A 14068-nucleotide genomic window follows, 5' to 3' on the forward strand; every position below is an offset into this window, starting at 1 on the left:
AACACCATCTCAACACAAATGATTCCAAAATTTCTATTTTCAGCCCAGAACTCTCCTCTTATACCCAACTGCCTCAACCTCTCCATCTCAGACTTTACCTGTCCAAAACCACAATGCTGAAATCTACTCCCAAACCTCCTCCTTCTGCATCATCCCGACCCAAAGGCAGCTCATTCCTTCTACTCGCTCAGGTCAAAAACCTTGGGGTCCTGTTTGACTCTTCTCTTTCCTTCACACCCTACATCCATCCACCAGCAGAGCCTGGTGGCCCTACCCTCAAAATACACTGGCATCCAGTCATTTCTCTCCTCTACTGCTACCACCCTGGCTGAGCCACCAGCATGTGCCACCGGATTATCTTGATGGCATCTGACCTGTTCTCCCTGGTTCAGCCCTTGACCTCCTTCAGTCTAGTCTCCACAGTATCCAAAGGGAGTCTTCTTCTCTGTGCTCTATTATTCTAGTGGTTTCCCATCTCACTCAGATTTAAAGCTGAAGCCTTATGATGTCCTTCAAGGTCAACATAGTATCTGACATGCCCCCTACCCCGCCTCTCCGACTTCATCTCCTACCATGTCCTCCCTTTCCTTACTTTGAGCCATCCTGGCCGCCTGGCCTCCCTCCAACATTCAGGCATGCTCCCACCCCAGGGCCTTTGCATGTGCCGCTCTGTTTTCTACCTGACCTTTTTCAGGTCTTCTATCAAGTCTTTCTCAGTGAGACCTTCCCTAACTGACCTGACATCCACTTTAAAACTGGAATTGATCCCTATTCCACACTCGCTTCCCTGCACTGTTCTGCTCTGTGACACATATCCGATATAACATATATTTCACTTGTTTACTTATGTTTCTTCCAAGCAGATCTCCTCCATGAGAGCAGGGATTGCTTTCTGTTTTGTTCACTGCTATATCCCTAATTCCTGTAATCCCTAATATCTAAAGGATGAATTCAGATGCTTGAATCTTAAGGAATTAGACCCCGATATGGAAGTGGAGTATTTAGAAAGCATTTTAATCAAGTATAGTTACTCTTTGGAAGACCTGTCCCAGAATGTCAGCAGTAAAGAAGTGCATGAATATCATTCAAGGTCCAGCGCTCTCATTTCACTGATGGCGTCACCAAGGGCAGAGGTGGGAGGAGTTGCCCCAGGTCCCAGGGTGGTGGGGGCAGAGAAAGAACTAGAATTTATATATTGGATACCCAGCCCAGTACTCAATGGACTTTTCACCTCTAGTCATGACTCCAGGGCATACTGTAAGGGCACCCACTTAGTCACCAGCTGAGGGCAGGGTGTGGCCCCCAGCTCCAGTGGCAGTCAGGTGACTTGCAACTGCCCTCACCCCTCCAGGTGACAGGCTGAGAGAGGGTAAGGCAGATTTGGTCCTGCTTTTGCCCAAACTAGTCAGGCGGTGAAGTGATGTCAATGTTTAAATTCAAGAATTGATCACAGCCTTTGCCTACCTGGATTATTCTAATGTGCAGAGGTTGCTGGGAGATGGCCCTGGGATGACAGAAGCTGGGGGAGCTTCACTAGGCTTTGTGTGAAAACCAGCTTGACTGGTTCCAAAGTGATGAATTTTAACCCTGGTATGCCTGACTCCTGCAGTTCATGCTGATTATTACCTGCCCTCCCAAGTTTACACACTTAACAGCTCACGGCCGCACACATACCCCACAAGACACACATTTACCAGAGAAGTGAGAAACCCTAAGCCTCTTTCAGCAGAGAAACACTGCTTCCTGCTCTCCTCCAACCCACCCTTCCAGCCCTGGCAGTTCTCTCTAAAGAACAGCTCTGAGTTGCTTCTGCTCTAAACCCTTCAATAGTTCCTGGCCATCACATCAGGCTGATGCACTGTGGTTTGACATTCAGGGCTGCTATAACCAGGATATAACTCCTTCCAAGCAGAAAGCAGGATAATAGCCCTGAAGGGTGTCCACATTCCAACCCCTGGAACATGTGAATATATTACACAGCAAAAGGAATTTTTGATGTGATTAAGTTAAGGCCTTTGAGATGGAGAGATTATCCTGGATTATCTGAGTGGGTCTGACCTAATGACAGGAGTCCTTAAAAGTGGAGAACCTTTCCTAGCTGTGGTTAGAGGTGATAGAAGTGTCAGGGAGATGCCACATTGCTGGCTTTGAAGAGGGAGGAGGGGGCCATGAGCCAGGAAATGCAGGAGCCTCTAAAAACTAGGAAAGACAAGGAAATGGACCTCCCCTGGAGCCTCCAGAAAGAACTGCAACCCTCCAGACATCCAGATTTTACACTGAGACCCATGTCCATGTTCTACAGAACTGAAAGATCATCAGTTTGTGTGGTTCTAAGACACTAACATTGCGATAATCTAGGACAGCGATAGGAAAATAGTACATCCCCCACTGAAGCTTCCTCCAACCAGTTAGTCTCTGCTATTCTTACCCCATGTGTTTTCCTCCCTCCACACCTTTGCTCATGCTGTGGTCCCTTGTCTGGATACTAAGATCATCTTTCTCCCTCCTGGGCTCTTACTAACAACTGTCTTTCACTCTACACTGTCCTCAGCATCGATCATATGTTTTAGTATCCACACTTCTGCCTGCCCATCTTGTGGGCTCCCAACTAGACTATAAACTCCTTGAAGGTGGTGCCTGTGATTTATTTCCATGGCCAGGAGTGGTCCACAGAGGTTTGCATAATGAAACTGGAATTTCCTTATGTTGAGCCCCTGGCTTTTGGCCCCTAGCCACATCAGGATAGCCTGGGCATCTTAAAAGTCTAATTCTACCAAATCACTGTGGAAGAACTGGGGGAAGGGGGGCAACTCCACAACTCCATTATGTATTGCATATATTACTGGAGGAAGACTTCCAGGATTCAAAATGAGGTGGAAGAAGCAGGAATATGTTGCCATTTTTGTGAAAAGGAGAAAAATATTGACGTAACTTAAAAAAAGAATTGACTATCTTTGAAAAGATACGAGAAACAAGTAAGAGGACACAAACCCCTAGAACTTTCCGAATTCTGCACCATATTCACATATTACCTGTTCACGCAAGCAAATGCAATTTAAAAAAATTCAAAAAACTGATTCTGGCTGTATCACCAGAAAGGATTCAGGAGGTCCCAGGAGTCTATCTAAAGCAACCTTCTGCCAGCTCATTCCAAGTCAGGAACTGAATTGTCAGGAAGAGGGCAGGGCCAAGATCCAAAGGATATTTGGAAGCATAAACTTAAAATCAGAGAAATAAATTGAAAGTTTCTCCAAGGGATTGTGAAGCAAGGTTTGGGAACCCACTCATTTAGTCTCACCTCTGCATTTTATGGATGAGGAAAGAGAGGCAGAGTGACTTACACAAAGCTACACAGCCAGTCAGAGGCACAGCCCAACGCCCCAGGCATGAGAATGACAAGCACATTGACTCCCAGCCCCTGCCCACTCTCATGCAGGGACCCTACAGACTCACAGAGCAGAACAGGAAGCTAGAGAAGAAAACATCATCTTTAATCAGCCCACCTGCACAGAAACCAGGGGAACACTCCCTGCCTTGTAAGGTCTCAGTGAGAAGAGAACTTGGCCCCTTGCAAAAACTGTCTTATAAAAACAAAAGGCTTCAAAGCACCAGTGGCTAAACCTGTTGAGTAGAAAGGGGGCTTGGGGCTAAGAGTAGAGAAAGGGGGTGGAGGCAGGAGTTGGCACAGTAACAAGGTAGCAGCCAGGCCCAAAGGGAACCGCCCCCTTCTTGAGGTATACCCATAAAAACATGGGCTGACCATCTGGGACTAGAGGAATTCCTCAGGCTGGCTCCTTAGCACAGCACTGCAGATAGGATAGTGAGGTGGGGTCCTAGCCTAGCCTATTTTGGCCTTAGACAGTAGGGAATGTTACTGCAAGGTGGAGAGCCAGGAATGGAGTGCTCACCACGGACCAGCTCAGGTGTGTAAACTGTTTCCCTGCAGCTTCCCTGTGCCTCCCACCCTCCTTTCTAGTCCCCACTCCTATTTCCCAGACTGGGAAGCTGAAGCCTGATCCTTCTGCTCTTGGACTCACTGGCCAGTGCACAGGACACATGGTGCTCAGGGGTGTCAGTAGAGGGAGGTGGGGGGTATGAGCTTTCATCCCTGCTTGCTCTCAAGGAAGGGTGCTGGCCTCCCGACCCCCAACCATGACCCATTCTGCCTCTTCAGAACTCCTCTGGGCTTGTTAGAGGTCACTTCTAGACGTTGTGGTCATAAATGCTGGTGGTCTGTCAACACTGGTGACTGGGCAGCACCGACAAGCCCTCTTCTGTTCTGGAGGCACAGGTCTTCTAACTGGTGAGGTGGATGGAGCCACCAGGGGTTGGTGGAGTTGCTGAGGGGTAGAGAATCATGGGTGCAGCCTTAGGGACCTAGAAGGAGGCAGGTGAATGAGTTGTAGCCCCCCCTATATTGGAGAGAGTTTGGCAAGGGTGAACAGAGGCCGAATCAAGGAAGGCTTCCTGTGGGGCAGGTTGAATTCAGGACTCAGTGCTCCGTCCATCCGGTTCCCAACAAGAGAACTGGTATATTGCTTTAAGAGAGGTGCTGGCAGGTGGTGGCAGTGGTGTGTGTGTGTGTGTGTGGTGTACATCCAGTGGGTTCTAGGGCGTCCAGGCTAGAAGGGGATTGGATGGAATTCAGAGACCAGACACTGGGTTTTTGAGTCTGAAACTACAGAAAGTATACTGTGTTCAAGGCCTCCACCAAGAGCATAGCTGTGTGGCCTCAAGCAAATAGCTTCACATCTCTGGGCCTCAGTTTCCATATTGGCAAAATGGCAATTATATCCCCAGCCTAGCCCAGGGAATTGAGTCAAATGAGAAAGCTAGAAAGAGCTCCATCTGTGAGGACTTATTTTAATTGTTTGAGGGAAACTGAGGCCCAGAAAAGGCAAGGACCTTGCCAGATGTCACACAGAGTCACTGATGAGAACCCCAGACTGCTGCCCCTAGTTCAGGATAATCTTCCCAGAGCTGGTCAGTGAGTGTGGTGAGATAGGGTATCTGTCCGTCCTGCCATTTCTCTTGTACAGGGGACTGGATGTTGGCTGAAGAGGTAAAGGGAGAAGGGAAGGAGGCCCCAGCACACGCCAAGGCGGAGATAAAAAAAATACAAACCCCGCGATCCCCTCCCCCACCCGGCCGCACCCCACCCCTGAAGTCCGTGCTGTGAAGGGCCAAGTGAGTCCAAGTTCCCGGCCCACCGAGCGGCGCAGGCTGCAGGCGTCCGCGAGCCGCCCGGTGCGCGCCTGCCATCTTGGCCCCGAGCTCGCTGCGGCGGCTGTCAGTCTAGCCACCAAGCACTGGGCGCCAAGGTGGGCGTGGGGCAGAAGCTACCCCGACCTGTAGGAAACAAAGGCAGGTTAGGCAAGTCTGGGGGCGGAGAGAACCCGCTGCCCTCCCCACTCCTCCCTCCCCTTCTTTAACCTACAGTAACACCCCCATCCCTCCACCCAACCCCACCATGCTCAGCACCAGACCCACGTGTATAGAGGCTGCAATTGTAAATGCGATGTCTTCTGGGGAGCCTGGTATCCGTAGGAGTCAAAGCCACCGATGAAGTCAACTGAGGAAAGGAGGTAGCGCATGGTTAGGGATGGACCTCTGGGGAGCGAGTTATGGGAGGCTGGGTCCCAACCGGGAAGAATCTGAAGATCAGACCCCTACAGGGCTTTAGGGGCGGGACTTTGCTGTCGATCCTGAGGGATGGAGGACCGATGGGACCCGGGACACGGAGGTGCTCGCCTGCAGTAGGCCAAGCCCCTAAGAGGATAGAGAGCCTGGGGAACAGGTCCTTTAGGATAAAGCTCTGGGGTGCAGGGCTTGAGCCACTTAAGAGGGCAAGATCTTGTGGGGGTGGGGAGGTGGGAGGGATGGAAGGCACCGACTAGGAATGGGTGGTGCCTGGTTGGGGCCAGCCTCGTGGAGCCCCTCCGAGGGACAAGGTCTAAGAGGGGCAAGTGCGGGGTGCCATGCTAGGCCTGGACATAGGGGCCTTAGCCCCAAATGGGCTGTTATGCAGACCTCCATCCACCCCTGCTGCCTCTTCCTCCCTCCACTAGGGGCCCCTTGGCCACTTCCGCCACTGCCGGCTCAGAGCCCTGTCCAGGGTGCTGAAGGAGCAGGCTGGCCCACGACAACCCGCCCCCTTCCCCAGGGGCTCTGCACTCACAGCTGTCCTCCTCCTCCAGAAACACTTTGCTCACGTAGCAGGCGAACACGAAGCCGAACAGCTGGGAGAGGAAGGGAAGGAAGAGAAAGCAGCTCTTCCTCCACCCCCTGCCTCCTGGGCCCTGACCACCCCAACTAGAGGGGCAGGTTACTAGGCTAAAATAAAGGCCAACCCATTACAACTTCAAGTTACATGACTGGGCCTTAAAGTCAGACGTACCTGGTTCCAAATTCTCCGTTCTGGGAGTGTGAGTTTGGACAAGCAATTGTTTTACCTCTTTGAGCTTCACTTTCTGAGCTTGGACCTGGGCCATACCTTACTGGCTTGTTAAGAGGAAAGAGGATTATGTGACTGTGTGTGTGTGAAATGCCTACAGCAGGGCTGGCCCTTCTAGAAATGGAATTAGTACTATCTTGGAGCCACTCTTATTTTATTCTCACAGTTCTATGGGTTGATATAGTCATTCCTTTTTGTGAATAAGGAAACAAGCTTGGAGAGGGCAAATGTCCAAGGTTACACAGCAGATCCACTGGCGATTTAAACCCAGGATCAACTCATTGTCTGATGACTCATCCTGTTCATTAAACCCACTTACTCCCTGAATGAGGGCTGCAGCAGGGGTGAAGGAAGGAGGTACAAGATACAGAAACGAAGCCAGGGAGAAGCACAGGCAGGCTGCAAGACCTAAGTTCATCTCTTTTTAACTAGGACTAAACAAAGGGATTAGGGTGGACTGCACTTCTGGGAGTGTGTGGGGTAGGCGGACAGAACTCACAGCCAGGAAGATCTGCAGGGCACTACTGAGTGCTTCGATGTAGGGATAGTCAAGCAGGCAGCCAGTTACAGAGATGACATGGTGGTCCTCCAGGGCCAGGCGGGAGTTCAGGACAGGTGTTACCAGGCAGCCTGGCCCATTCTCCATCCACCAGGAGCGGTGCAAGGATGTGTTGAAGGTCATGATGAAGTCCCGGTCCTGGGGGCAGAGGGGCCTAGAATACTGAGCTTGGCAGGAAAGGAGAGGCTCCTCTCCAGGCTCCAGGAGACTTTCTATAAGGCCTACTTTGCCCTTGGACTGTTGTAACAGCCTCCGAGTCTCCTGCCTTGGTTTGTGAAGGGTATGGAATCTGTATCTGCAAATCTACATTTGACCGGTAGGTGGTGCTTGATGACCATGCAGGCCTCACACTTCCATCAGCGATGGAAGGGGCTTGTGCAGGCCTATAGGAACCCCAGAATTTCAGGGTTGGAAGGGACATTAACAGTGACCAGGTCCAGTTTCCCTACCACTGGTGAAATCCTCGATACAGACCCTTTCATGGCCCATTCAGCCTTCTCACTGCTCTGTGAGTGTGACCCTGGGCAAACATCTCTCTAGTTCTTGGTCTCCCCATTTGAAATGGAGAAGGGGCTGGCCTAGATCAGAAGTTCTTACCCATGGTGTACATTCACTCATGTAGCCCATTAACAAATAATCACTTTATGATGACCAGATGCTAAACACTGAGAAGTGTGATGTTTCATCCCCTTAGCAACCACATGAAGTTGGGGTTCTATTATCTGCACTTACTAAATGAGGAAGCTCAGAGAGGGTACGCCACTTGCCCAGGGTCACACAGCTAGGAAATGTTTGAGCTGAGATTTAAATCTAACAGAACTACAGAGCCAATTCTCTCATTCATATATTTTGCCTCCTTTATATTTAAAAATAGAACTTGTGCCCTCTGGGCTGGTTCTTCTCCAAGTTAAAAACTACTTTCTTCAATAGTCCTCCATGTGACCTGGTCCACTCAGTTCTCCCCAAACAAATTCTATGTAGTCTCTTTCCCTTCTGAAAATATCAATCAGAACTAGACTCAAATCTTTGTGGTCTGAGCAGGACAAAGTGCATGTCAATTTCCCCTCCCTTACACTAAGATCCCTGGAGCCTTCTAGTAGCTTTCTGGGCCACCACATACTGTTGGTTTCTACTGAGCTTGTGATCAACTAGGACACCAGCCCATCTTCATAAAGACTGCCCTTCAGCCTTATCTGCTGCATCGCTTGTTTTTGAGAAGTGCAGAGGAAGCCAGAAACAAAAATGTAGGTGTGGGGGATGGAGAACACAGATTATTTGAGTGTGTACAGGGAGGTTTCCTCAAGAGGTGATGGCCCAGACCCATTCCACACTGGAAGCCTTTGGGGGTAGGGCATGGAGCAGGTCAGGCTCTGCCTTCTGGCACTGCCAGGCCTGAGGCTTACCTGGGACAGCTGTCCAACCTCCAGGTAGAAGCAGATGATAAATGCATTCCAGCCAACCCAGAGCACCAGCCAGGCTGCATACTGGGGAAAGCAAAGGTGGGATTAGGGTGGGGCCTGGGGGAGTCAGGACGGGGCGTGTCAATGGAGCTCACAAACTGAGGAGACCTTTGCAGGGGAAACTACAAGAATACCTCACCCAGAGAGCACTTCATAGTTTACAAATCATTTTTCCAACCATCCAGTCCTTGACACCAGTCCTGCAGGAAAGGCATTGTCTTCACTTTAACTAATTTAAGGCCAAGGGAGGAGGTATAAGTTTTCTAAGATCACACAGCTAGAAAGAAGTAGGGCTGGCCCTCAAACTCAAGTCTTTTGGTAGCTAATCCTACCCACTCTACAGAGAGAAACAGACTCCAGACGGCATCCTACCCATTGCAAAGAGCTGGAGAGGAGATGGCCATTTCCACCCAAGACTTACTCCTGCAATTCCAGAGGTTGCCACCTGGCAAACAGTGCTGTTTATAGCGCAGCTGGGGCCTAGCCTGAGAACTGGAGAGAAGGGTTCTCTTATCTCAGGTGAAAGACTGCTTTGGCACAGCCCTGTTCACCTGGCTTCTGGGAGCCCAGCCTGTGGGAGGTGGGGAGAAACCCTAGAAAGAGCGCGAGTGGGCTCCAGTGGTGGCATGATGCTGCGTGTCGTTGTTACTGTAAGTGTCAAGCATTTATGCAATAAGTCTACTGAAAAGCCTTTTCCTTCAGGAGGAATGGATCACCGAGGAAGAGCAAGGAACAAGTGTGAGCCCAGCTAAAAACACAAGTTTGACAGACTTTCAGGGAGCAAGGCTTGGGGAGAGGAAGCAGGAGGGAGCCAGGGACACAATCCACTCCTGGGACTGCAGCACGGAAGGCACTGACCTCAGAGCCATGCTGGCCACTCCAGACCGCATTCTTGATGAACCTCACAGGACAAAGGCCAAGCCTTCCTGAAGCAACTTAAGAAACTAAACAAGTCAGAGTCCATCCCTCCACTGGCCTTCCGAGGCAATATGGAGATGTGGAAGGAGTCTCCAATCTGGATCTGATGCTCTAATCCTGCCACTTACTAGCTGTGTGACCTTAGGAAGCCTTGTAACCTTTCTGGGCCTCATGTCCTTATCTGGAAAATGGAGATGGTAAGATATACAGTGCAGGGCTGTTGTAAAGATAAGCAAAGCATGTGAAACTCTTAGCAGCATGTCTGGTGCAGGGTAAACACTCACTAAAGAATATATCTTATCTTTGCTGAGCAAAGAAGCATTGAGATCTAGGCATCCACACCACTGGTTGACCACAGCCAAGACAGAGCACAGGTCTGGGTGCCCAGGGAAGGGGCCAGTTCTGGCTGGAGGAGCAGGTGGCGAAGGGGGAGAGGAGAAGGAGTGGGCTTGGGGAGGGATGATTGAGCCGTACCAGAATGAGGTACCGGGAGCGGTACTGCACAGTGCCGAAGATGCCCAGGATGACTGCCATGATGTGCAGGAAGTTGGCTAGAATAGGAGCCCATTGGTAGCCCAGGAAGTCAAAGATCTGCCGCTCCAACGCAGCCACCTGTGGGAAAGGGTAGGCTGAAGTCATGGTCACCCCCTATAAAGGAAGGACAAGGACTCCTCTTTGAACTTGAGGTAACCTCTCACCAGCTACCATGGTAATGAGGCACCGTGGCCTGATTGCACACAAGTCTCAGGGCCATCCCAGTCCTGTGGTACCAAAGGGATGTTGGGAAATAGGGACAAACCTATAGGAGTGAGGCGGCACTGAATTCCAATCACCACTTTGGGGTGGGCTAAAGGGAGATGGGAGCCAGGGTTCAGAACACCTTCCTCCCTGCCAAGAGGCCCTCCCCACTGGCACCTGCACTGGCCCCTGTGGGGCTCTTGGCTGATGCAGTCAGGACCCAGACAGCTTTCCCCAACCCTGGCTGGAGGGTCCAGAGAAGCCCTTCCTCTCCCTGTCCCCATGCTTTTTGGCATGGCCCTCCCACATGAACACTGTGCTTAGTCATGTGACTTGCTTTGCTCAAGGGGACTTAAGCAAAAAATGCAAGTGAATGCTTGAAAAAATGTTTGTGCCCTGGAGCTTGCCCACTTGGTACACTGGTAACAGAGAACACCTTGTCAGAGAGCCCACTAACCTGTTGGAGGATGAGAAGCCACACGGAGAAGAACAGAGGCACCCCAGCTGAAAGCCAGTCAACCACCAGGCTCGTGAGTGAGGCCATCCTATGTCACACAGGTGCTCGCCAACCCACCAGCTAACCAAAGGCCCGTAGCCAAACCAAAAGAATCTCTCAGCTGATTAACATATTCATGAGCTAAATAAAATGGTTGTTTTAAACCACTGCATTTCAGGGTGTTTTGTTATGCAGCAAAAGCTAACTGATACAGGACTCAAACAACAGTAGTCCCTTTCCAGCAGTCCCCATTCAACCTTTCAGCTGAAGTGTTTAGGGGTAAAGGTGCTGAGAATACCTATTGGTATTGACTCCCCAATATCCCTTCTTCTGGTGACAGACTCCATCCCTTTGTTTTGGAAAGACCCTCAGCCCATGTGACCTGGTTGGGGCTGAGTCCACTTCTAATTTCCACAGTGCACTTGTGAGCCTAACCACATAATCCACACACAGTGGTCTGTCCAGGGATGGGCACTCACCCTCTGCCCAGCTCCTTAGGGTCGCCCTGGGTATTTGCTAGAGCAATGAGGACAGAGATGCTATCTGCCAGGATACCTGAATGGGCGTGGTGTCAACTTGAAGCTGTTGGTGGCCAACTTTGCCACCCCACAGGGACAGCCTGCTTGAGGAAGAAGCTGAAGCTGAGGGACAGGCAGTGCGGGAGGAAGTGAACAGCACAGGGAGTGACCGGATAACAGTGTTTAGGTCGGAGGACCTACCTGTCTAAAACTAACTCTCTTTCCTTGTACTTGTGATTTCTGCCACTTGCAACCACGAGTCCCAAGTAAACTAGGGGAAAGAAGAGGACCTGACTAGGGAGGAAGAGGGAAGATTTTGATTAAGTAAGAAGATCCCAGAAGCATTTTTTCCTGGCAGGGAGGCAGGAGGAGGTGGAGCTGGTGCTGCCACACAGATGGCAAAGCTTGGGCAGACACCCAGGAAGCTGCAGGCCTAACCCTGGCACCCACCCACCTGGCGCCAGCCTGCCTCTTGTTGGCGACTCCTCTCCCAGAGCCATGCAGAGTGTAAAGAGCTCTCCAAGTTCATCTCTCATGGGGTACTCTCTGGCAGAAAGATCATTATTTCATTTTGAAGAAAGAAACCTTGTGGCTCAGAGAGGGGAAGTGACTTGCCCAAGGTCACACAGCAGGTTGGTGGCAGAGCCAGGCAGTCATTCTGCAATTCTCTGCCACCTGTCCCAGCTTGTTACCGACTAATCACCTTTCTCAGTTGGCCCTGGCTCTCCCAGAAGTATGGGTTCTGGTTGAACATCTGATACTGACTCCCGGGTGACCTCAGGCAGGCCATCTTCCCCTCTGGGGCTGGGGCTCCTCTTCCATAGAGGCTACTGGACTGAGTCACTTCTGTCGGCCCTTCTCCTTTCCACCCTGACTCTGCCAGGCCTTAGGGAGCCCTGGTGACTTGGGGCCCAGCTTGGTGCTCTCAAATCAGCTGGCACCTGGTTGTGGCAAGGAGGCTGCCATCAGAGGACAGACGAAAACGTTGTGACCGAGTTGCCCAGGCTCATAGTACAGCTGGAGAGACACAGCCTGGATATGTCTACCTAAAACATGACACGGCCCCCAACCCCACCCTGGCCCTTGCTCAAACCCCCTCTGTGTTCTCGGGGACCTCACCAACAGAGTGAGCAGCAGGGAATAGTTTATGAATATATATGAAATATGGGAGAGGAGTCGCCAACAAGAGGCAGGCTTGTGCCAGGTGGGTGGGTGCCAGGGTTAGGCCTGCAGCTTCCTGGGTGTCTGCCCCCAAAAAGCAGCTCTGGAGTGACTAAAACTCAAGTTCAAACTGTAGCTCTGCTGTGTGACTTATGGCAAGTTGCTTTCCCTATCTGAGCCTATTTCTTAACTATTAATAGGGACAATAATCCCTCCCTTGAGAAGTTTTGAGGATATAGAGCCATCACATAAACTAACAATTAGACTTAACAGTTGGTGGCTAATTTGTAAAAAACTTACTGGTTAAAGCTTCTTAGTTTGGCATTGAAGGCTGGCTAGGATCTGGCTCAATCCTTATTTCCGGTCAGCCCCTGGCCCCAAGGGGCTGCAATAACAGTTGGAGTCCCACCTTCATTTCCCTTTTCCTACATCCAAGCCTTTCCTGGTCTTCACAGTACAGCACAATTCCCTCGTTTTCTAGGAAGTACCCCCTGACTGGCCCAAAGTGACCTCTCTGTGCACTGAATGTGGAACCCTGGCTGTTTTTGTGACTCGTAGCCATTACTCCAGCCTCCCTCCAGCCTCACACATCTAACATTCATCTGCTCGCCATCCACCCATTTATCCATCCTTCCGACATCTGACATGCCCTCATCCATCCAGGTCCATCATTTATTTATTCACACAACATTGAGTCTGTGTCAGGCCTTGTGCTGGCACTGGGATGCACGGTGAAGGAGTTACGGTCCCTACCCTTTGGGAACTCAGACTCTAGTAAAGGAGATGGATGGGAAATTGGACAGTCACAGACCAGTGTAGTCAGCACTAAAACCCAGGCCTGAGATGAGGTGTCTCTCCCTCCAATGGTGAGTGCAGAGATAAGTTTAAATATATTCATAAACATATTTCATATATATTCATAATATGTATATATTTTATTGAGATTCTGTGTCTTACAAATAATCTCAGTTCTAAAGCTATTATTTCTTATTAGAAAACCAAGTCAAATATCCCAGAACTTCTGCTTGTGCAGCTGTGATATGCAGCTAATTAATAAAGATAAGAACAAAAAAATAAGAGGAATATCTTCCCCATCTGGTTGCATCAGCTTAGAAACAACAATTTGAGGACTGCAGTGATTTAGAAGTCATAACTGGCCTTGGTGTCTTTTTTTACTTTAGTAAGGGGAATTGTATGGAGACAACAGCAAAGTTTTTGTAAAAATTTTGCAAAAATTTCAAGTGGACATGCACTGAGAGAAAAAAACAACTTTGGGGATATTTTTACCCAGTCAGCCTGCAAGACAGGTCAAGCTAGCTTCCTGAGTCTCCTTCCTAAGTGGGCCAGTGTGGAACCTCCCGCGGGCAACTGATAAAGCCTCCTCCCTCATCTCCTGGCAAAGGGAGGCAGGCTACAACCGCTGTCCAATGCTCTTTCTAAAATGCAAATCTGGTCTAGTCACACTGTCATCGATGCAGTCCAGAGAGCTTGGGGTGATCACCAGCAGCCTCTGGGTCTGCCAACACCCCAGCCACACAGGACCCCAGCCAAGCCAGATGAGTCCCTGACTATCCCATGAGAACAAGTCACCCAGATTCTGTCCAAGCAGGGCCACGGCTTGGACCATGTCATCACCTATAATTGCCTCTCCTCCAAAGTCACCAATTTGACAGCTCCCCTTGGACCACCCCAGTCCAGCTTCACACCCTGCCACTCCCTCCTGCTCCTCACGTCATCACATCCCAACTTGGCTGCCTGGGATCG

At 50.3% G+C, this 14068-nt stretch overlaps 1 protein-coding gene across 2 annotated transcripts in view; it reads right to left on the bottom strand.

Annotated features, from left to right (window-relative positions):
• Positions 1 to 2887: 2887 nt before the first annotated feature.
• The window catches only part of NKAIN1 (sodium/potassium transporting ATPase interacting 1), a 40170-nt gene continuing 28989 nt past the window's right edge, over positions 2888 to 14068 (bottom strand). Inside the window, exons 2-7 of one of the 2 annotated variants that reach the window (XM_036885321.2) lie at positions 9866 to 10003; positions 8417 to 8497; positions 6954 to 7151; positions 6179 to 6239; positions 5491 to 5572; positions 2889 to 5349 (exon numbers count right to left, since the gene is read on the bottom strand). In XM_036885321.2, coding sequence (XP_036741216.1) covers positions 5340 to 5349; positions 5491 to 5572; positions 6179 to 6239; positions 6954 to 7151; positions 8417 to 8497; positions 9866 to 10003 — 570 coding nt within the window. In that variant the 3' untranslated portion in view covers positions 2889 to 5339. Of the gene's footprint in view, positions 5350 to 5490; positions 5573 to 6178; positions 6240 to 6953; positions 7152 to 8416; positions 8498 to 9865; positions 10004 to 14068 lie in introns of both variants that reach the window. The other variant, XM_036885322.2, reaches the window with a different exon arrangement.

This window comes from Manis pentadactyla, chromosome 4 (assembly GCF_030020395.1).
Source record: "Manis pentadactyla isolate mManPen7 chromosome 4, mManPen7.hap1, whole genome shotgun sequence".
In the NCBI taxonomy this organism is placed as follows: domain Eukaryota; kingdom Metazoa; phylum Chordata; class Mammalia; order Pholidota; family Manidae; genus Manis; species Manis pentadactyla.